The sequence below is a fragment of the Myotis davidii genome, unplaced genomic scaffold, assembly GCF_000327345.1.
Source record: "Myotis davidii unplaced genomic scaffold, ASM32734v1 scaffold471, whole genome shotgun sequence".
Classification (NCBI taxonomy): domain Eukaryota; kingdom Metazoa; phylum Chordata; class Mammalia; order Chiroptera; family Vespertilionidae; genus Myotis; species Myotis davidii.
In genome coordinates, this window is record NW_006283354.1 from 1,448,510 (window position 1) to 1,469,904 (window position 21,395).

The 21,395-nt window shown below is 38.8% G+C and overlaps 2 protein-coding genes across 4 annotated transcripts in view; both read right to left on the reverse strand.

The window, feature by feature from the left end:
* Positions 1-438: 438 nt before the first annotated feature.
* On the reverse strand, positions 439-11,988 carry LOC102754462 (chromosome unknown open reading frame, human C5orf24). Of its 3 annotated transcripts, XM_015563545.1 has the most exons (4): positions 11,668-11,983; positions 4,481-4,910; positions 2,718-2,791; positions 439-1,894 (listed from the first exon to the last, which is right to left on the reverse strand). In XM_015563545.1, exons 2-3 carry the CDS (start codon positions 4,905-4,907, stop codon positions 2,751-2,753), a joined length of 468 nt encoding a protein of 155 aa, XP_015419031.1. In that variant the 5' UTR covers positions 4,908-4,910; positions 11,668-11,983; the 3' UTR covers positions 439-1,894; positions 2,718-2,750. The 3 variants fall into 3 exon arrangements, with proteins under 3 accessions (XP_015419031.1, XP_006753608.1, XP_006753607.1); XM_006753545.2 differs by having other exon boundaries at positions 439-2,791; positions 11,668-11,981; XM_006753544.2 differs by having other exon boundaries at positions 439-4,910; positions 11,668-11,988.
* A 5,759-nt stretch (positions 11,989-17,747) lies between these two features.
* DDX46 (DEAD-box helicase 46) overlaps positions 17,748-21,395 on the reverse strand; it is a 58,525-nt gene continuing 54,877 nt past the window's right edge. The window contains exons 22-23 of the mRNA XM_015563399.1: positions 20,802-20,875; positions 17,748-19,535 (exon numbers count right to left, since the gene is read on the reverse strand). Of these exons, the coding sequence (XP_015418885.1) occupies positions 19,488-19,535; positions 20,802-20,875 (122 nt within the window). The 3' untranslated portion in view covers positions 17,748-19,487. The remainder of the gene's footprint in view (positions 19,536-20,801; positions 20,876-21,395) is intronic.

The window sequence follows — 21,395 nt, forward strand, 5'->3', positions numbered from 1 at the left end:
ACTATCAAAAAGACAAGAAATAGCCGAACCGGTTTGGCTCGGTGGATAGAGCGTCGGCCTGCGGACTGAAGGGTCCCAGGTTCGATTCTGATCAAGGACATGTACCTTGGTTGCGGCGCATCCCCAGTAGGGAGTGTGCAGGAGGCAGCTGATGGATCTTTCTCTCTCATCAATGTTTCTAACTCTATTCCTCTCCCTTACTCTCTGTAAAAAACCAGTAAAATATATATATAAAAAAGACAAGAAATAACAAAAAAAATAAGATCCATTTATAGGTTAAATTTTACATTACAAATACATAAATATTACTGTTTTGAGAAAAAACAAAAGTGTAGAGGAGATTTCAGAAAGCACAATCCAAGAAAATACAAGATCCATGGTCATAAAAAAAGATTTTTTACCATTTCCCTACTTACAGAAATAAAGTAGTAAACATAGTTGGTTTTAAAGTAATGACTTTATTAATAAATATACATCCATATGATGATGTAGATACAAATCATGAACACTACTCCATTCCCATACACACAATTGCACATGAGTAGCTCAAGTTCATGGACATAAAAACATACACAGTATCTATTCAGACTTTTTACAGCAGAGGACAGCGTGCTTATATCAGTTAATTGGTAATTATTTTCTCTGTAATTATCTGTGGAAAAAGGAAACTGAAGCTTAAAGAATCAAAGTGGTCTGATTACTATAAATCACACACTTGATTTACTATAGCATTTAATTTCCCAAAAATTAAATACATTATATGTGAAAGCACAGATTTATCTACTTGGGGGTGATGGAGGAAAAGCAAAGATTTAGATACATCCTAGAGTTTAATAGAATATAGTTAGCTATAATAAGCTATAATAAAAACAGAAACCTAAAGCATCAAAATATTTTATGTCCAAGGAAAACATGTTTTCAACAACTGCTGTAAGTTCTTTTATTTTACTATAAAGGGATCATAAAATGTTTCTGCATATAAAGACAATGACTGACAGAGTAGCAGTTATAGTCAACATCCCCTGAATTGTTCTTTTAAAGCTTCTTAAAATATAAAAGAGAAGGTTGGTGTGTTTTTTCTCTTTAACTGGTACACTGATTTTCCTTACACTGGATGGATTACCTTTAACCTAAGTAAATGATTTCAGATAATTTTTTTCCTCCTTAACTCAAACTCTATTCTTACTTCATGAAAATATACATGTAAATTCACACAAACATCAGTTTGGAATGAATATTACTTTTATTACTTTAACATGTTTCTTTTAAAAAGTAAATAAAAATAAACAATTTTTTAGTCTAATTGAAACACTGATTTTAAAAATGTCCCCAAATATTAAAAATTAAGCAGATACTTTTCTTCCAACACAACATGCCAGTATTTTTTAATATCCAGTGCAAAACTCTAAAGATAGTATCAAAATCATCCCCTACTAAAGATTAATTATGCAAGGTTATATTTGTCAAAAAATGAAAATTTCATCTGCATTAGCTCATTGGTTAATGTAAGAGTAATAAATAAGGCATGTTAAAATATTTTTTAAAGAAAAAAGTAAAGCAAACTTACTTGAACAGCAGATAATTTTCTGACCAACAATTTTAATATAGAATAGTGAAACCTATTTTGTGAAGAGAATTACACAATATAAAATTAGCAATTTACCTTTAAAGGAACAAAGGAACAATCATACAGTGGGAGGAAAAGGCCAGTTTTCCCCAACTGATTAGTATAGGCATTTTAACATGCTATTTCAGTGTTTGTCATGACAAGAGACAGTGTTACAAAAGATGCACAATGTAGTGTTTAGAGTATAGATAAGTAAAAATATTTTCTAGTTTAACACTTCATGTTATCACTTAGATGTGTCTTTCTCTTCAGCATGGCATCAATAAACTGTTCACAAGGAGAAAAGGAAGTAGAATCAGGAGATGCTCACCAGCACAGATCTAGTACTCCAAGTAACAGCTCATGAACAGAAAATTCAGTTTTATAAATGATGTTATCCATTCACAACTGTAGCCATTTGCCCCCTTTCTTCCCTGGGACACAGCTCCTGATACTAATAAACACTGTTATGCACATACTTCCTTTAGTTGATTTCACCATTTCATTAAAATGGATAAAAAAAATCAGTATACAATAATACACCTGCTTTACCTTCTGACACACAGCACAGCACCACTGAGTAGATGTGCTGGAGGATGGGGAGAATGGGAGGGAATGAATGTTGGAAAGGGCAGAGAGAAAGGGAAGGTTATGTATAACAAAATCTGGAATCAAAATAAACTGAAAAGGCAATGTCAAATAGACATATAAAAACACATCATGCAACCAAATCCTTGACAGTGGTATATATTATTCTACAGTAGAATATTTAATTAAACAACCGTTTTCAGGAACTCAAAACAGGATTTCTAAGTAGCCAACTGCTGAACATCAATCTGAGAAATAGTTAAATGACAGACAGATAATAAAAGTGGATAAATATATGAGTAAAGATGTATGCATTTGTGTGTGTCAAAAGTTATACTGTTCTGAGTAAATGATTAAAATTTTATAGTTTAGGCTTCTGCAATTTAGCTGCCTGAATGTTGCAACTGATTATGTAATCATCCAACATTGTTCGCTATGGTTTGTGCAAAGCTAAAATTGTTGAGGTCACTGTCTTAGATGCCAGTGCACACACAGTCCCCACATACAATGCAACACCTCTTACTGTAAAGAGCAGCATAAACTCCAGCTCATTGTGTCAGGCATCACTGGAACACCTGAAGGCTTGCTGCTTTTTTCCTGATAAAAAAGGTACGAAACATGACATCCATTTGCAATCAGAGTTTGTATTAACTGAGAGCAAGCCCAAACAACACAATATGTGCCTTTTTAAACTTTTAATCACTTTAAAAGTTTTTGGGTCCTGCAAATATACATTATAATCTCAAAGGCATTTTAAATCACAAATACATACATTGTAACTTTAAAGTTCAGTGGAATTTTTTTCAAATCCAAAGTTTATAATAGTTTATTCAGACCAAACTCGGGATAAATAAAATGTATATCAACAAAAAAATATTACTTTCAGAAAGGGGTCAAGAAGACTTCCTTCCATCCCTACTATACCCAATACTTTTTTTCTTTTCCATCTATCTTACTTCTAAAGCAAACACTGCTGGAAAAAATTTGGGTGTGGTCTCACTGGAGCCACAATTAGGTGTTTAATTAAACTAACCCACATATATTTTACATATTCCATGCACAGATGGATTCCTATATATTTCTTAATATTTGTATTCTGACAGTCAGAAAACTGCATTTTGTTTATTGCAGTTTTAGTCTACCATTCAGTTTGTGTCCTTTGGTAGGTATAAACCTGAATCCACAGTAAGTGCTAATGCAATAGACAATTTCTCAGAAAAAACAACAACAAAACACTAAACATTCTGAATTAAATGAACAACAATAAATGTTTTAAGCATAATGCTTTACAACTAAGTCTATGAAAGGCAAAATGTAGTGAATACAGTTCCATGCAAACCTTAAGAATGTTTCTTTTTCTATTATATTACATATGCTATTCTCAGAATGCACTGTATTTCACCAAAAATGTAATACGCAGTTTTTATTAAAACGTTTGAATTGTTTGTAGTGTTTGGTATATATGCTCTTAGGCAATTAAAAAAGACATAACCTATCATTGCTGAAAGGCAAACATTACATAATTCCTTTAGGAACAAATGGTTAAATCAGTTAATGCCATTTAGATCAATAAATAAGAAGTTGCCTAAACCTAGAACATTAAAAATAAAAATTTTAACATCTGAAGTCTAAGTAAATGCCAAAGCATACAAATATGTGTCCTGTCCCATGAAAATAAAAGTTGCAAAAACTAACAGCCATACTTCAAATAATCGTGAATTATTAGTTTGCCTTGTTCCATCAGTTAAAAATACCTTAGATATTATCTTTCTTATATCGTAGGCTTACTTCACAAACTAATGGGTATAATGGATTCTGTTGTTTTAGTACATAAAGCATCTATTTAGAATGGCCCAAAAGTAGTAATGAAATATGAGACACAATCGTAACTCTAAAGGAAAAGCAAAAATTCTTTAGTTAGATGTTATACTTGAATCTATGTACAAATTCAATGCCACTGCTTGTGCCAAGTGTATCTGTCAGCATATGGCCGTTTCTGAGCAAAAGCAGGAAAAACAAACAAAAAAACAGGAAAACAAATGTGGAAAGCCCAGGTCATAAAATCATGTATGTCAAAATAAAACCAAGAAGCTTTGGGATTATTCACAATCTTCCTTCTAAACCTGGCCCTCCTTTCCTGCCTCATTCACTCATTGGGTGGCTTGACTTCACTGCTCGTTTCCTCGACCCCATGAACTGCTCTGCTGTGCATCATAGGGTAAGGAAAAGCAGCAGTGCCACAGCCATAACCGAGATCGGCAAGACGGGAGAGAGCTTTAATGCTACCTGGAGGTCTCCCCGGGCTGACTTTGTATCCCGCAGCTTTGGTTGTTCCCAAAGGTCTGCCTGGACTTGTCTTAAATCCAGCCGCTTTGGTGGTTCCCAGGGGTCTGCCTGTGCTGGTCCGGTATCCTGCTGATTTGGTGGTTCCAGAAGGCCGGCCACGCTTACCAGATCGATTGAGATTTTTCTTTTTCTTTAGTTCATCTTTTATCTCTATGCTTCTGCCACTTGTAGTCTGCAAGTGCGTGTCATTTAATGGGTCTTGCCTCTGACAAGCCATTGGTTTGTGGCTGACTGTGTGGCTATATTTGCTTTGCTGGGAGGAATATATGTCAAACTGATCAGCAGCTCTCATGGCATCTTCATTAAGGCAGGAAGGCTTGCCAGGCCCACAGAAAGCCGGGTTAGTGCTGGCAACAGGATGCATCATTTTCTACCAAAAATAAAAAAACAAATATGCATAAATATATATATACAAATATATATCTGTATGACAGCATTCAGTGGGAAAATAGTCTGTCTTCCAACAACTATGCAGGAAACCTAAAATTAGGCTAACAGGCAGGACTCCAGACCACTTATAAACAAACACACATCAGCAGACTCAAAAATACTTGTTTTTCTCAATTTAATCACGGGTAGGAACAAATGCCACACAAACTCAATTATAATACTGATTTAGTAGCTTAATGTTCTCTGCTTAGGAACTGAAAAAGTGTATAGGTAGAAAATAAATCTGTATGTTCTGTAGTAATATATTTTATATCCCACAGGAACATATTCCAGATACCTATATAATTTATATCCTCTTTTCTTCTAGATCATTAAACCCCAAAAAGATAACAGTAAAGGTAAGAACTCTTATTAACATGATTTTTTTTTCTTCAGTTTGCCAAACATTCATAGAATGTTTCCCTTTGTCCTTTTATTATACTTCTCACATGTATATTTCTGATCTGGCCACAGTTTCCAGATCACAATTTATTATTTATACACAATCCTCAGTGTATATTATTTACAAAAGGTGGAATGTGCCAAGCAATGAATACAACCTCTTGACCAAACATATTGACTCCCTTCAAATGACTCTATTCAAACAGGAGGCAGTACCAATATAGAGAGTAAACAAACGTTTCCATTAGCTAAAATGAGTGAACTTTTATACCAACAATTGAGACTTACATTACAATTTGGGTAACAACCATAATAAAATGGTAGGGTTATCAAGACAAAAAGTTGAATGTATTAACACTGCTTTCTCTCTCTTTTTTAAAAATATATTTTATTGATTTTTTACAGAGAGGAAGGGAGAGGGATTAGAGAGTTAGAAACATCGAAGAGAAACATCGATCAGCTGCCTGCTGCACACCCCCCACTGGGGATGTGCCCACAACCAAGGTACATGCCCCTGACCGGAATCAAACCTGGGACCCCTCAGTCTGCAGGCCGACGCTCTATCCACTGAGCCAAACCAGCCAGGGCAACACTGCTTTCTCTCCTGATCATAATATCGCATGGATCTTTTTCCCTTACAAGAGCCCTATGACTTATTAACAAACAGACCAAAGTCTGTTTTGTCTGTGAGGACATCCCTGTGATGTTTTTCTTTGTAAAGGCTGTATTAAACCATCACCATAACAAGCCAGCCCTTATTGTTCAGACACACAGAAAATGAAAGTTCATATAAAAAAGATAAATACATGGTTTCCAATTCAGATTTAGAAAAAGTCTCAAATGTATCTGAAGGCCTAGTCTCAAATTGTTAAGGTTCTTTCCTATACCCTTAGTACGTGCAATATTGCACCAAAACCTCACAAAAATAGTTACTCCCAGAGGTTCTGAGAACAGATACTTAATGTAAGTCAAAACCATGTAAATTTATTTCATTTTATAAAGGCAAGAGGAAATGGGAATCAAGTCACAGAACTGAATTCTGTTATATTACTAAATATTTGCTGAGACTCAACAGATACAGAGCTGTTGGCCAGTTGGCTTAAAGTCTTAACTATGAAGGAAAAGCATCAACAATGAGAAGATATTTGTTTATGGCAGAAGCTTTATAGACTTGAGAACATAAAACAAGACTGACATAACTGAACACAAATATTAAAAAGAGTAATTCTTCACTCATTCCCCAAGGATATAATAAGAACTAGGTTATTAATTCTCACTAGCTCAAATTCTAATTTCAGATGATAAATAAGGAGAGATCATCAAGACATGTTCAAAATGTATTAATATTAGCTGAAAGTTAACAGTTTTTGAGCATTTTCTATGTGTCAGATAATAAGCTTGACACTGTGAAGATTATTTGATTTAATCATTACCACAACTCTATGAAGAACATACTATTTTTTTAAAATATATTTTATTGATTTTTTACAGAGAGGAAGGGAGAGGAATAGAGAGAAACATCGATGAGAGAGAAACATCGATCAGCTGCCTCCCGCACACTCCCCACTGGGGATGTGCCCACAACCAAGGTACATGCCCTTGACCAGAACCAAACCTGGGACCCCCTGAGTCCGCAGGCCAATTCTCTATCCACTGAGCCAAACAGGTCAGGGCGAAGGACATACTATTATTAATTCTGTTTTACAAAAACTGAGGCAGACTTTAGCAACACATTAGGAAATGGTAAAGCCAAAGAAATTCAGATAACCTGCCTTCAGAACCAACAATGTAATCTTCTATATATATAAAAGCCTAAGCGACCCAACAACTGAACAGTCTAATGACTGGTCGACTGGTGCTATGACACACACTGACCACCAAGGGGCAGATGCTCAATGCAGGAGCTATCCCCCTCCCCCCAGTGGTCAGTATGCTCCCACAGGAGTACCACTCAGCTGACCAAGGGGCACCAGATGCCAGGCTCACAGCTGGCAAGCACAGCTGCTGCTGCACAAGCCTCTCCCACAACTACGGAGCAGAAGTGGCAGCAGGTGCAGCAGGGCCAGGTGAGCGGGAGCGGCGTGGTGCCTGGCCTGGGCTCAGGCTTATTTCCACCTGCCTGCAGCTTCGCATACTACTATACCCCTCAGGGTATGTTGAACTACCAGTTTCAGCCCAATACCCAGGGATCGGGCCAAAACCGGCAGTCTGACATCCTCCGAGGGGTCCCAGATTGCGAGAGGGTGCAGGCCAGGCTGAGGGACCCCACCAGTGCACAATCTGTGCACCGGGCCTCTAGTATAGTATAAAACTATACCAGGGTTTCTCAATAGTAAGACTATTATTTGGGTCAGGTAATGCTTTGTTGTGAAGGTTTGTCCTGTACATTTTAACATGCTTAATAGCATCCCTGGCTTCTACTTAGAGATGTTAATAGCTACACCCTCCTCCTCCCCTTCCCAATTTCTGACAACCAAAAATTTCCCCAGACAGTGTCCGGGAGACAAAATCTACCCCCTACAATGAGAATCACTCAGCTATACTAAAATAACAATGCAGGACTTAATTTAATTTAAATACTTCTACTTAAGTTTTTATTTACCTCTTTAAACCCTACCTCTTCAAACATTCACAAAACCTTTCTGTTGATAACATCTATAAAGTAAAATAGATTTGTCTTCCAAATTGAAGAAAAGCCAATGTTGGGATTTGTGAAGGGACAAACCACATTTCTCTTCCCATCAAGTTATAAACTAATTAAGAAATATACACAGGCATTAGATAGGAATCAAAACGCTAGTTTATTTCCAATAAAGTTAGAGTAGAGACGAATTGCAAATACAAAGAGAAACATACTCAGACTTTTAAGCAGAAGACTGTAAGATAAAAAGTGACCCCTTTTACAATTTTGTGATTCAGAAATCACCTTTCCGGAAAGCTGAAGTGAAAAGAAGCAGAAAGGTCCAAATTCTCTTCCACAGGAGGGAAAAGCACAGTCAGTAAAAGAAAACTTTTCCCCCACAGTCTGTTTCATTGCCTCAAGTTACTATCACTAGCTTTCCAAAACCTTCCCTCTGGACCTTGCTTCCTTTAACTTCATTTTCTCTTAAATATCAGGAACATCTGCCATCTATTAGCACTCAGGATATATGGAATCTCAGCTTACATTATGTTAGGCTTTTATTTCATTTTGGAAATAAAAAAATTTTTTAAGAGAGAGGGAAAGGGAAAGGGAGCGAGAAACTCTGTGAGCTCACAATAGTTGGCTGCCTCCTGCACACCCCCTACCTGGGACAAGCCGGAAACCTGGGCATGTGCCCTGACCAGGAATCAGAACCTGAGCCCGGACGGGATGACACCTGACCAACGGAGCCACACCGGCCAGGGCTGAAAATATTTGAGTCTATTTGAGCCAAACTGATGACATATGCTGGGAAGCAAGATCTGAAATGCTCCCACATTACCTTACGCTTTTAGAGGCAAGATGCTATTAGACATCCTTTACTCAGAGAGCAACCAACATTGGGGGGAAAAACATTTAAAAAGTAGTTCTTCAATTAAAAAATTAAAAAGCACCTTTATTCAACTCCTTTAATCTTTTCCAGGAATGTATGCATTTGGTTTATATAATATTAATTCTGACAAAGCTCACATTTATGGAGGGCCAACTCCATGCAAAACACTATTCTCAGCACTAAAACACAACAGACAGGAGTAAAGCTGTTTATTCCAATGAAAAGACAATGACACACTGGCTTAAAGAACATTTCTAAAGGGCAGTCTTTCTATATGGTTCTATATTTTCCTTCCCTGCTACTTCCAAGAAATCAGTACAGTATTCTACTTACTCCATAACTGAGTAATAAGCTGGGAAAGAAATTTATTAGTTACCCATATAGTTAACTAAAATAGGAAACAGCTAAAACCAATCATTTTCTACTTTCAGATTCAACCTGTTAAGATAGGAATCAGCACCATTAAATCTTTGTGTGCATAACTATATATATATATATATTTGTATGCAGTATTTGTATATACAAGCATCAATCTTACACTTAATAATCCTTCCCTACTGCCAATTCAGGGCTTGCCAGCTAACTGTTCCTTCTTGAAAGACTCTTACCATACACTAATAATACAGAGTTCATAGAAAGTAGACAGAACACATTACTTTTTTAAAAATATATATTTTTATTGATTTCAGAGAGGAAGAGAGAGATAGAAACATCAACGATGAGAGAGAATCATTGATTGGCTGCCCCCTACACACCCCCTACTGGAGATGGAGCCTGCAACCTGGGCATGTGCCCTTGACTGGAATCGCACCTGGGATCCTTCAGTCTGCAGGACGACACTTTATCCACTGAGCAAACTGGCTAGGGCCAGAACACATTTCTTAAGTCAGAATGAATTCTGTTTCTGGAAAATCTGGACTTGAAAGTCAAGCATTACAGAACAGACTGTGTGGACTACCAAAGGATGTTTTTTAAAATGGCTCACTGCCTTAGCTGGTTTGGCTCAGTGGATAGAGCGTTGGCCCTTGGACTGTAGAGTCCCGGTTTGATTACCTCGGTTGCAGGCTCTGCACAATCAGGAGCGGTGCAGGAAGCTACAAATCGATGTCTGACTGCCTGCCTCTCTTGCTCTCTCTCCCCCTCCCTTCCACTCTCTCTAAAAGTCAATGGAAAAATATCCTCATGAGGATTAAAATATAGTAACAGTAAAAAGGTTCACTGAATATATTTAACTATGACTAAATTATAATTTTTAAAGCATAAATTAGCCATCCTGAAGTTGTTTTACTGTGTGCTTAACCCCAAAAGTCTTTTGGTGAACTGTTCTATCTTATCCTATATAATAAAAGCCTAATATGCAAATTATCTCTCAATGGGAGTTTGACTGCTTGCTATGACATGTGCTGACCACCGGGAGGGCACAGAACATGGTGGGTGTCCGTGATGCGCTGGCGGCAGGCAGCAGGCGGCAGTGGAGGTGCTGCTGGCCCTAATGGGCCCCAACCAGAGCAGGACCACAGCGGGATGGTGGAGCAGGTGAGCGGGTGGCACCAGGCCAAGGCAGGTGTGAGTGGGCCCCAGATGGCAACCAGCAGCAGCGACGGTGGGGGGTGGAGGCTGCCACCCAGCTCCCAGGCACTGAGGGAACCTGGCAGATAACTCTGGTGGAGGGGGGTGCGTGGAGGCCCAGGGGCCCAGGTGCTGCCCAGGGCCCAGAGGTCAGCTGGGACCTGCCCTTCCAGGCCAGACGCTCCTGCTTCGATCACAGGCCAGGCCTAGGGACCACACCCATGCATGAATTTCGTGCACTGGGCCTCTAGTATAAAATAATTCCTTTCCCGTCTCTTGAATGTGGTCATTACTGCCAACATAAAGAATGATGTTTTCAGTCATTTTCAAAACATTCATGAAGCTTTCTACACTCAGAGAAAATCTTCCTTTCAGGAATTCCAAGTCCCGCTCTCTTCCAAAGATCCAACATAACATAATTATCAGAGACTTATTTCAGGTCATTTGGCTTCAAACAATTATACAGAATCATATACGGTTTTATAATTCTAAATGGAAATCAACTTGTGACTCACCCACCTCAATCACCCAGAAAGTCTATTCAGCAAAGACCAAACAAATGCCAGGAGCTCCGCATGCAGCCCAGCAAGTAAAGTCCTGACCCCAGGACAGAACATAAATAACGACCTCCTTTGTCTTCTTCCTACTCCCTAACTGCGCCCCAAAGCGCAGTGTCCCGCGGCCAGAATCCTCGGTTGACATGCGGCGTTCAGAGATGTAGCACCTGTTGTGCCCGAACGCCATCATTAATGTACGAGCAACAACTTTGCAGCCCATACACGCCCACACTAGAGAAAGAGAGGTGTACCCTCCACAATCAGAACCCCTCGCCCACTGTCCGTGCACCCGGGGTTCTGCGAGCTGTGCAAGTCCACAGGCCACTCCATTCGGATGTCCCTGTGAAAGCCAGCAGGCTTTAATGAAGGGGGCGGGAGGGCTGCTGGCTTTGACCTCTCAGAGAGAAGAAAGGATGACCCCTCCCGCCCGCCGCAAGAGGAAGTTCCCCCCAATAATGACTCCAAGCCGAGGCTACGTCCAGGGCCCTCCTGTCGCTCCGGGCTAGGCCAGAGCCCCTCCTTGGGCGCGGGTCCCAGACCTCCCCTCCCCAGGCTGCCGGCCCCCGTTCTCGCCGCCTCCCTGCCTCCTCCGCCATCGTCCTCCGCCCCGACTCTACTCCCAGCCGACTTGACTACTCCCCCCGGGTCCACCTACCTCAGCCGCTAGTAGCCCAGCCCCTCAGTGCGCCCAGGGGCTGCCCATCGGCTGGGAACCTCACGCTGGCGACGCTCCCTTCCCAGCCCGCCGCCTCTGCACTGCACGCAGAGCCCAAGACAGAGGGGCAGGCAGCTGGAGCGGCGACGGCGAGGTGGCGACTCCCGGCTCCAGCCGTGGCCACAGCTGAGGGTCCGTCCGGGACGCAGGAGGAAGAGGCCCATACAGCCCCGGACTGCGAGGGGGTGGGGGTGGAGCGCGCGAGAGCTCGCAAGGACCGCGCACGCGCACGCACATCGCGAGATCCAATCTCCCGCCGACGACCGGCACGCAAGCTCGGGGAAGGTAACGGGGAAGCCAGGATGCGCATGCGCATCGTAGGGACTGGCAGGGGGCCGGGGCTTAGACTCGAGCTTCTCTGGGTCCAGCGCAGTCCGTGGGCTGCAGCTGGGCTGGAGGAACCCGCCACAAAGGAAGCAACTTCCTCACGTGGGTTGATTTTCACCCAAATTCTGTGATGCTGGAACTATACTTCTCACCTCATTTCTGAGGTTATAGGATTAATGGAGTTAGGATTTGAACCCAGCAGTCATGTTCGAGGAACTGTGCTTTTAAGGGCTATTCGCACAAAAATGAGCCTTACTGTGCTAGGTGCTGCCACAAGCATATTAAAAGGACTCAGCCTCTGCCCCCTCCGTTGCTTATGGATAGGCAGAGTGAGACCTCCGCCTCCAAACAAAATGGAAGTATTCAAGTAAAAAGTGGTGCTTGGACCCTCAGGTCTAGGATTATGCGATAATGAAATGCCTCATTTTGTGGAACATCCTATAATTTAAAGTTTTTATATCCATGACCTCCTCAGAATCGCCATTCTTCATTCCACTTCACAAGAAGGGTGGGACAAGGAATTTGCTTACAAACGCGCCCATCCTTTTAATGTAGTTGTGAGATTTCTGGTGAATCAGTCACCCCATACAAATCACTTAGCAGAAGGAATTAGTTTCCCCAGTTCTTCCTTCCAGGAATCCGAAGATGTCAGAAAGGAAGGCTGCTGAGAGGAAGACACTTCGTTAGGAAGTGCAAAGAGGCTAGAGGCGGGTGCCTGTCCTTTTTGCCTAAGCAATCAAGAATATTTGAGGGGTATGCAGGAGGCAGCCGATTGATGTTTGGATATCATAATCGATGTTTCTCCCTTCTCCGTCTAAAAATCAATTAAAACAAAGAAATGGGCAAGCCCATTCATTTTCTGGCAGGCAGGGTTTCATAACTTGATTCTAAATATCATTTTAAGTATTATAAAAATACTAGAAAACAAGACTGGTCATACTAGTATTGTTTATATAGAAAAGGAATATTATCAATATATGAAATAACTAAAATGTGTACACATTTTAGAGCATATTAAGTATCCTTCCAAAACACTTTAAAATATTTTCTCTAAGCACAGTTGCTTTATTTTTGAAGTGGAATTTGAGAATGCTTTGTAATCTCCCATACCGCTATGACTATTCCAGATCCATAATTCTAAACTTTTACTTGAAGTGGTATTTGTACATAAAACCATGTAAGAAACAGAAACTTTTGTATTAACAAAGTCAAATGATTTGCAAGTCCAATGGAGTAGCCAGAGTGTAACAGAAATCAGATATTCCTGGGTTTGAATGCCTTTTTGCCATTTACCTCCTGTGGTACCTTGGGCAAATCGCTGCTCTTTTGAGAAGTTTTTATATGTGTGAAATGAAGACGTCTTTCTTGTGGGACTGTGAAATAGGTGAAGATAGATGTGAATTTAAATCCTAGGTCTACCACTTCCTAGCTTTATGACAGTGGACAAGTGACTAGTCAATTCAACAGGTATTTATTGACTGCCATGTACTAGGGATGCAGGACATGGTCCCTGATCTCGGTAAGTTTACATCTGGTGAGGTAAACAAAAACTCAGATAATCAGAATAATGTTAAATGCAATGATCTGGTGTTTTCTGATCATTATCTCAGGTTGGTTTTTTAAAAAATATATTTTATTGATTTTTTTACAGAGAGGAAGGGAGAGGGATAGAGAGTTAGAAACATCGATGAGAGAGAAACATTGATCAGCTGCCTCCTGCACACTCCCTACTGGGGATGTGCCCGCAACCCAGGTACATGCCCTTGACCGGAATCGAACCTGGGACCTTCCAGTCCGCAAGCCGACGCTCTATCCACTGAGCCAAACTGGTTTCGGCTCAGGTTGGTTTTAATGAAGTGCAATAGTACAATGAGGTGCAATATTGGTACAATGTACAACTAGTTCTGAAGGTAGAGGTTTTTCAAGAGCATAGCCATTTATCACTTCAATTGCAACAAGAGCACACTTTTAAATGCCAAACTATTTTATTTACTTCCCATTTCTTCTCAAAAGTGTACACCCTGGTAATACAATTTAGACCCAACCCAACATTTTTCATTCCTTCTCCAACAACTTCAGCCTGGCCCAGGGTAGGCCAGATCATATAGACAAGTCATCAGTTAATAAAATTTTTGAGTAATAATTAAGTGTATATATGCAAAAGGTAGGCCATAAAAGGAATTTGTCTAGAGCTGAGAGCTGGCTGCCTCTAAAGACTTTTCAAACGAGGTAACAAGTGTGCTTAAATACTTTCATTTGAACAGAAAGATATAAATAGAAAAAAATCTGTTTCTAGATTTTAGTTTATCAGTAGCCACTGATTGTCCTTACTAGGTATACAACTTATAACAATATTGAAAGATACAGCAATATTGAAAGACAGCATAAGAAAACCCATTCCCATTTACCCAGTGCAATGATAATAGTGCCAATATTTATTTTTAATTGTTGTTTTTTTAGAAAAAAAGAGGGAGAAAGAGAAACATCAGTGTGAGAAACATTGATTGGTTGCCTCCCAAATGGGGGCTGAACTCGAAATGTAGGCATGTGCCCTGACCAGGAATCGAACTAGTGATCTTTTGGTGCATGGGACAATGCCCAACCAGCCACACCAGCCAGGGCCAATATTTATTGAATGCTTATCATACACCAGGCACTGTAACTAGAGGCCCGGTACACAGACCCTCGGACTGGCCTGCAGGGATCTGGCCAAAACCACTCTCTGGGTCCGGGATGCAGGTGAAGATTCGGGGCTGACAGAGCCCCAGCAGCAACCTAACCCATGGCTGATTCTGTGAGGAATTGGGCTCCCTCCTGTACTGGTCGGAGAGTCTGCCCCCTGGCGGTCATTGTGTGTCATAGCTACCAGGTGAACAGTCAAACGGCCTGACGATCACTTGGGCTTTTACTAGTATATGTACAGATTATTTCATCTCATCTTCACAACCCTGAGAAATAGGTATTATATCCCCATTTTATATATGAAAAAACTGAGGCTTTTAAAGCATTTAAGCAACTTGCCTAAGGTTGTCCAAGTATCTCCCATATATGTGAATTTATTGTTAATTATGTATATGAACAGATATACCAATACTGTGACAAAATATTATGCACATTATATTTTGTAATATTCATCCTGCTTTTCAATGTCTTACTATATATGTGCCCCACTTTGGAGACCACTGTTTTGTATCACAGCAAGTCAAAATTCAACAAAGAAAGTGAAGATTACCAGTGGTTTTCAAACTTGAATGTGTATCACAGAAGCATTACCACCCCAGACATACCTATAATAGCACACCAGACCAATAAAAAGTTACAGAGGAACTTGTGCTCTCTTTGAAGTTCCCAGGCATTCACTCCTCTGTTCTTTCCACCAAGCTTTCCAAATCTGACATTGGGCCCTAGGATGGCTTGGGGGATGGCTTAGTCCACAGTATAGTTCTGGGAATCTCAGCTCCCAGAAGGCTCCCTTAGGCAAAGGCATGGGGAGGAAATACTGCCATCAAAGATCATTGCACTGGCTGGACCCAAGCACCCAAGAGCCTCCTAGGAATTCAGAAATAATGGCCAAGGGCACTTTAACATCCAAGACTGCTGGAAGTGCCTAGAGTTAATAGGCTGCTAAAAATCCATCTCCTACGAAGTGCCAAGTTCAAATGATATGCTTTTTCTGTGGACAAAGAGCACATTTCGCACACTGAATCCTCACATGTTCTTAGGCAAAACTGTAAAAAGGGACTAATATTCAAAACATGTACTACGAGGATTTTGCAAATACTAAAAATGACTAGCGTTTTTTTTAAATTCTGAAACTTTTATAAAAATGCTAACAATGTCTGAGAGTAACTCTGAGTCACAGTTCTCCAAAAGGGTTCAAACTTTCTTTTTCATTTCAGTTTTTCTCTCTGCAACAGAACAAGGTTAATGCAAAGTTTAAGTGTTTATTTTTATTGATTTTAGAGAAACATCAATTTGTTGTTCCACTTATGCATTCACTGGTTGACACTTGTATGTGCCCTGACCAGGGATCGAACCTGCAACTTTGGCGTATCAGGATGATACTCTACCCAACTGAGCTATCCTGCCAGGGCATATTAAAATTTCTTTTTAAAGGCTCAAGCTTCAAAATCATGAACCCTTATAAGCTGATGCATATTTGGAGATGAGAACAAGGTCAAGAAAAAGAATGAAAAGTAAATTCCTTACCACTCATGTGATTTGACAGTATGTACTTAACATACACATATACACCAGCTAAGCCATAAGACACTAAAAAGGTGACACCATTAATATTGTAGGAATTTTGCAAATAATACATTTGTTTACATTTTTCTTCACATTCCTACTTGGATTCCTGCCTGAGGAAAATTTTAAGTTGATATAGAACTTATAATCTTATACCAAATATCTGCAATTGCTAACATGTCAGGGAATCTTTACCTATGAAGGGAATGTAGCCACCATTAACCCCAGAGAGCTAGCCGAAGAGAAAAATGTGTGTTTTATTAAGCAGTGAGTACAAAGATGTTTGACTCCAAGTTAAAGGCCCTGCTCAACTGAGAATTTATTAAGGTGTTCTGATGGTTACAACACCTAAATAGAACAAAAGTTAAGGCAGCCTCTCTACCCCTCCAGACTTATTCATTTATTATTTTTATTTATCTTCATATTTATGGCACACATCTTTTTTTAAATGTTTTTGTAACACACACACCTTTTTTAAACATTAACTTCAGCTTTTCGTGCCAGAAACAGAAGGTATCACAAACTCCAATTCTTATTTAAAATTATGTACCAAAATGTGAAGACCTCGTAGCTCCAGACTCAACTCTCTAAGAGGAAGAAAATTCTCATGCACCACACTGGGCTAGCCACTCCTAACTCCTGCCTGCTCTGAGAACCCGGCATCCATCTCTATAAAGCACCAAAGGGGAGCACTTTACTAAACAAAGTGTAGCTTTTTAGCCGAGGCCTCATGTCAACTACCATCCCCCAGCTCCTATCTTAAACACTGTTACCTGTCACTAAAGGACTTTAGCTGATGGTTTCATAAAAGAAAGCAAGGCAGCGTAGGGAAAAGAGCTCACAAATGGCCAAATTACAAATCTGGAGGCTTGGCTTTCTAGCTTGTGATTCTTAAGATGCTAATATATTACTTAAAAGAGGACCCCACTGCTGGCTTCATGGAATTTATAAATTCCAGGTATTCAAGAGCTGATTCTGTTCAAAGAAACAAACACCTCTTTACACGTAGGGCTGCCTGTCTCAAAGGATCAAAGAAAGCCATGGGTACACTGTAAATACCAGCTGAACACCAATGTACAAGGCTAGTAAGATATGGGAAATATATCAAATAATAATAAAGTGTTTTAAAGGAGCTGGAGAGAACTTAGCCATTATCATTTAATTCTACACTTCCATGTCCATTCTAAGAGTGTCACTGTGGTATAACACCAACGGGGACACGAACCTATTTCCCCTATAGCCTGTCTTATGCCAAATACAAATACCATCAAAGACTAAGATGCTTCTTCAGGAACATATTTTTTAGTAGAACTGTATATTTTGAGTAGCAAGTTGCCAGAATTTTAAAATAAACAAAGAGTGCAATGCTTCGCTCACATGACCACCAATGTTAACAAATTCAGATGAACAGCAGAAAACATTTCAGCAAAGATAATTTTAGAAAATGCAGACTGAATCAACTTTTTATTTTGTAAGGACTTTAGAAAACATGAGCAAATATTGATATTGCATTAAGAAACAAATTAGTCTATACATCATTCAAATTTTAAAAATCAAAGAGTCAACGTGACATTAAAAAATGGAGTAACAGAAATGTGTTTCATTTTAAAACAAAATACTATCAGTGGTTTCTTACAACTAGATACACAAACGTAAAGGCAGTAATTCTAAAATGGTGTAAGATGCTGAATCTCAAAATGATCCAGCAAGTTGAAGGAGCACCAATTGTCACCAATGTGGGACTGCCACATATTCTATCAAAGAAAACAAACTATATAATAAAAATAAGCAAATACATAAATTGTTGGGGAAAAGGAGCCCACAATGCCTGCAGCTTTAGAGTAAATGGATTATTTGGTTCTGTTTTTACATATGTTTTGTCTGTTTTCTTACTCTAAGAAAGAGAGTGGATATGTGAGTCATCTAAGAATATTTCCCAGTTATATCGTAGTTATTCAGGAACGATAAGTATTGCAGAAACAATGATCAATACGCCTTGTCACCTTAACCACTTAATGTGCTATTTAAATTATTTGTTTGAACACCAATAGTATGCTTTCATTTTTTCTTTCCTAAAAACTCTTGTCAAGAATATTCAATGGAACTTTCTTAATTTAAGAAATATGTCTATTTAATTCCTGAAATTTTTCTTTTTTCAAGAAGTGACAATAATATGAAGTTCTAATATACCAGGAGCATGGAAAAGAATATTAAGCAATCTAATTATAACAATTTAAATTATAATATTCAAGAAATATATCTGAGGGCTCAAAAATGTAATTTTGTGAACTAAGTTTCACTGAGAGATGCTTATGACTAAGTTTAAAACATGGTTATTATTATGTTTGAAAATTTTAAAGAAAAGTCACAACCTACACAATAATCCTGAAGAAAAACAGATTAAAATTAGTAGGGTATTTATATGTACAGATGCATACACAAGTACTTTCAGGGGGTGGGGGGAGGAATCATATTAATATTTACAGGTTACAAAAAACTTTTTAATGAAGATTAGAAAAGAGTTAGTAACTAGGTGTAGAGCCAGAGGTTGTGAGGTGAACCTAAAAGTGGTAAATACTAAAATTCTTTGCAGTGTAAAGAAATGCAAAAGACTCGTACTACAAATCTTTAATTAAAAAAACAAAAAGCAATCCAACTATTGTCCATTTACAATGATAAAAATTGAAACAAAAACTGAACCCATTTCGTAAAAATTCTATTATAACATTCTTAAATCCAGTTCATATTGTTCCAGAGTCAAGGGAGTCACAAAATTAGACAGAATTTTACCTTTTCTAAAGAGATTATCACAATTTCATTGCAAGAGGATAAGGTGAATAGCCTCTTAGCAACTTGTGTACTTTATTACTACCTTCAATAGAAAGTCCAAATATTTCCTTTTTTTTTAAACTTCTGGAATTCTATCCAGATATTTAAAATGTTGATATTTAAGCTTAAAGGACATCATACTCTGAAAACAGGCACAGGCCTGCCTCAAATATAGTTTGATAATTCTAGGGGTACTTACTGCAAGAAGATTTCTTTAGCAAATACTGGTTTCTTATATTTAAAAAATCAGCAAGGCAGAATTTAAAAAATCTTAATTTACAATACATTGTAAACTGCACACAACAATTGCCACATGTATCACGACCAGCACAGGTAAAAAGTTTTTTCCAGATGTCTTATAAGACTTTGTATCTTCCTTTATTTGTTGGTTGGTATGAATTTTGCTATAATAGAAAATAAGAGATATGTGGTAAGAAAAAGCAAGGACATTTCCTTTACAAACATATAAAACTATCATATTTAAAATAAAAAATGTTAATATTATATGGAGGAAGAAAGAACTGTTCAATAACTAATCATTCTCTGTTCTCTCGACTACTCCTTGACAGCTATTTCGAACTAACTTAATGGTAGTGACCTCAAGGTCCTTTTTCTATCACCCCTTGGTGAAACAGTCTTAAGCACTAGATTTAATGGTTGTCTCTTTCTTCCTTCTTGTTTTGTGTACCTTCTAGTCTTTACACTTTTTATCCTCCCCCAAAAGAATGTTCTGCAAGTAGAATTTTAGAAAAGTCCTCAAAAACACATTCTTAGAGAAAGGATAAAGTTTCCTATCAAAGGGCTCTTATCCCAACATACAAATTGTAAGGAGAGTTTACAAGCTTCAACTGATACTAAAGACACAGGGACGTACCTGCCTCCTTTGGAAAGGTGGTCTATAAAAGGCACATTTCCAAAGTCAAATTAAGTCTTTACCTAAGTTTAAAAACACTGACAACACCTGTACTGGCAAAAATGCAGAGAAACTAGAATTTTCACCCAGTGCTAGAAGGGATGTAAACTGGTATAACCACTTTAGAAAGTTATTCAGTAATACCAACTTAAAGCTAAACTACACATTTACCTTATGATTAGCAATCCTAATGAACAATTTTAACTTCAAGGTTTATACCCAAGAGAAAAGCACACCAATTGTATCAAAGAGACATGGTATAAAATGTTTACAGAAGCATTATTCATAAACACCAAAAATTAAAATAACCCCAAAGTTCAATATATAAATTAACTGTGGTATATTCACACAATTAAATACTAGAAAAAGAATGGATTACTATTGCTTCATGCAACAAGGACTGATTTTCTCAAAGTAATGTGGAGGAGTGAAAGAATTAGATACAAAAGTACAGACCTTTTGATTCTACTTTACATAGAATTCAAAAATAGGCGAAACTAATCTATGATGTTGAAAGTCAGAATACTGTTACATTTGAGGGAAATGAATGGTGAAGAGGGGCATGGGAGGGATTCTGGGATGCTGATAAATGTTCTATATTTCTTGATCTGGATAGTGATCACATCAGTGTGCTTATTACTTTGTAAAAATTCATTGAGCTATAGGTTTGTGATTTGTGCACTTTTCTGTTTTTATATTAAGTTTAACAAAACATCTATTAAAAAAGTAAGTAAGTCCTTGAGGTTTTTTAACTTACCAGCCGGATCAGTTCTTCTTTTATGAGCCTGGTAATTTCTGCCTTTGCTTTCTGCACGGCCAGTTCATTGGCACCTGGTGAGAAGTGGAAAACGATTATTAGAATTACACTGAAAATATACCCATGTCGTGGCGAGCCACCAGGAATACTGTAGGTGACTTTTTTTTTAATATATATTTTATTGATTTTTTACAGAGAGGAAAGGAGAGGGATAGAGAGTTAGAAACATCGCTGAGAGAGAAAGATCGATCAGCTGCCTCCTGTACACTCCCTACTGGGTATGTGCCCGCAACCAAGGTACATGCCCTTGACTGGAATCAAACCTGGGACCCTTGAGTCCGCAGGCCGACGCTCTATCCACTGAGCCTAACTGGTTAGGGCTGTAGGTGACTTTCAGAAACACTGTGCTACCTGCCAAGAGAGCCTTTCAATACTGGTGAAACACCATCCACATTATATAACGGCTGCTTATTGTTCTCAATACTTTCAGAGTTTCAAATTTAGCAATGAGGTTACAATGCGTGTAGTGTTAAGAACTCTTGGTATGTTGATTAAAGAATGAAGAAAAGGCCGAAACCGGTTTGGCTCAGTGGA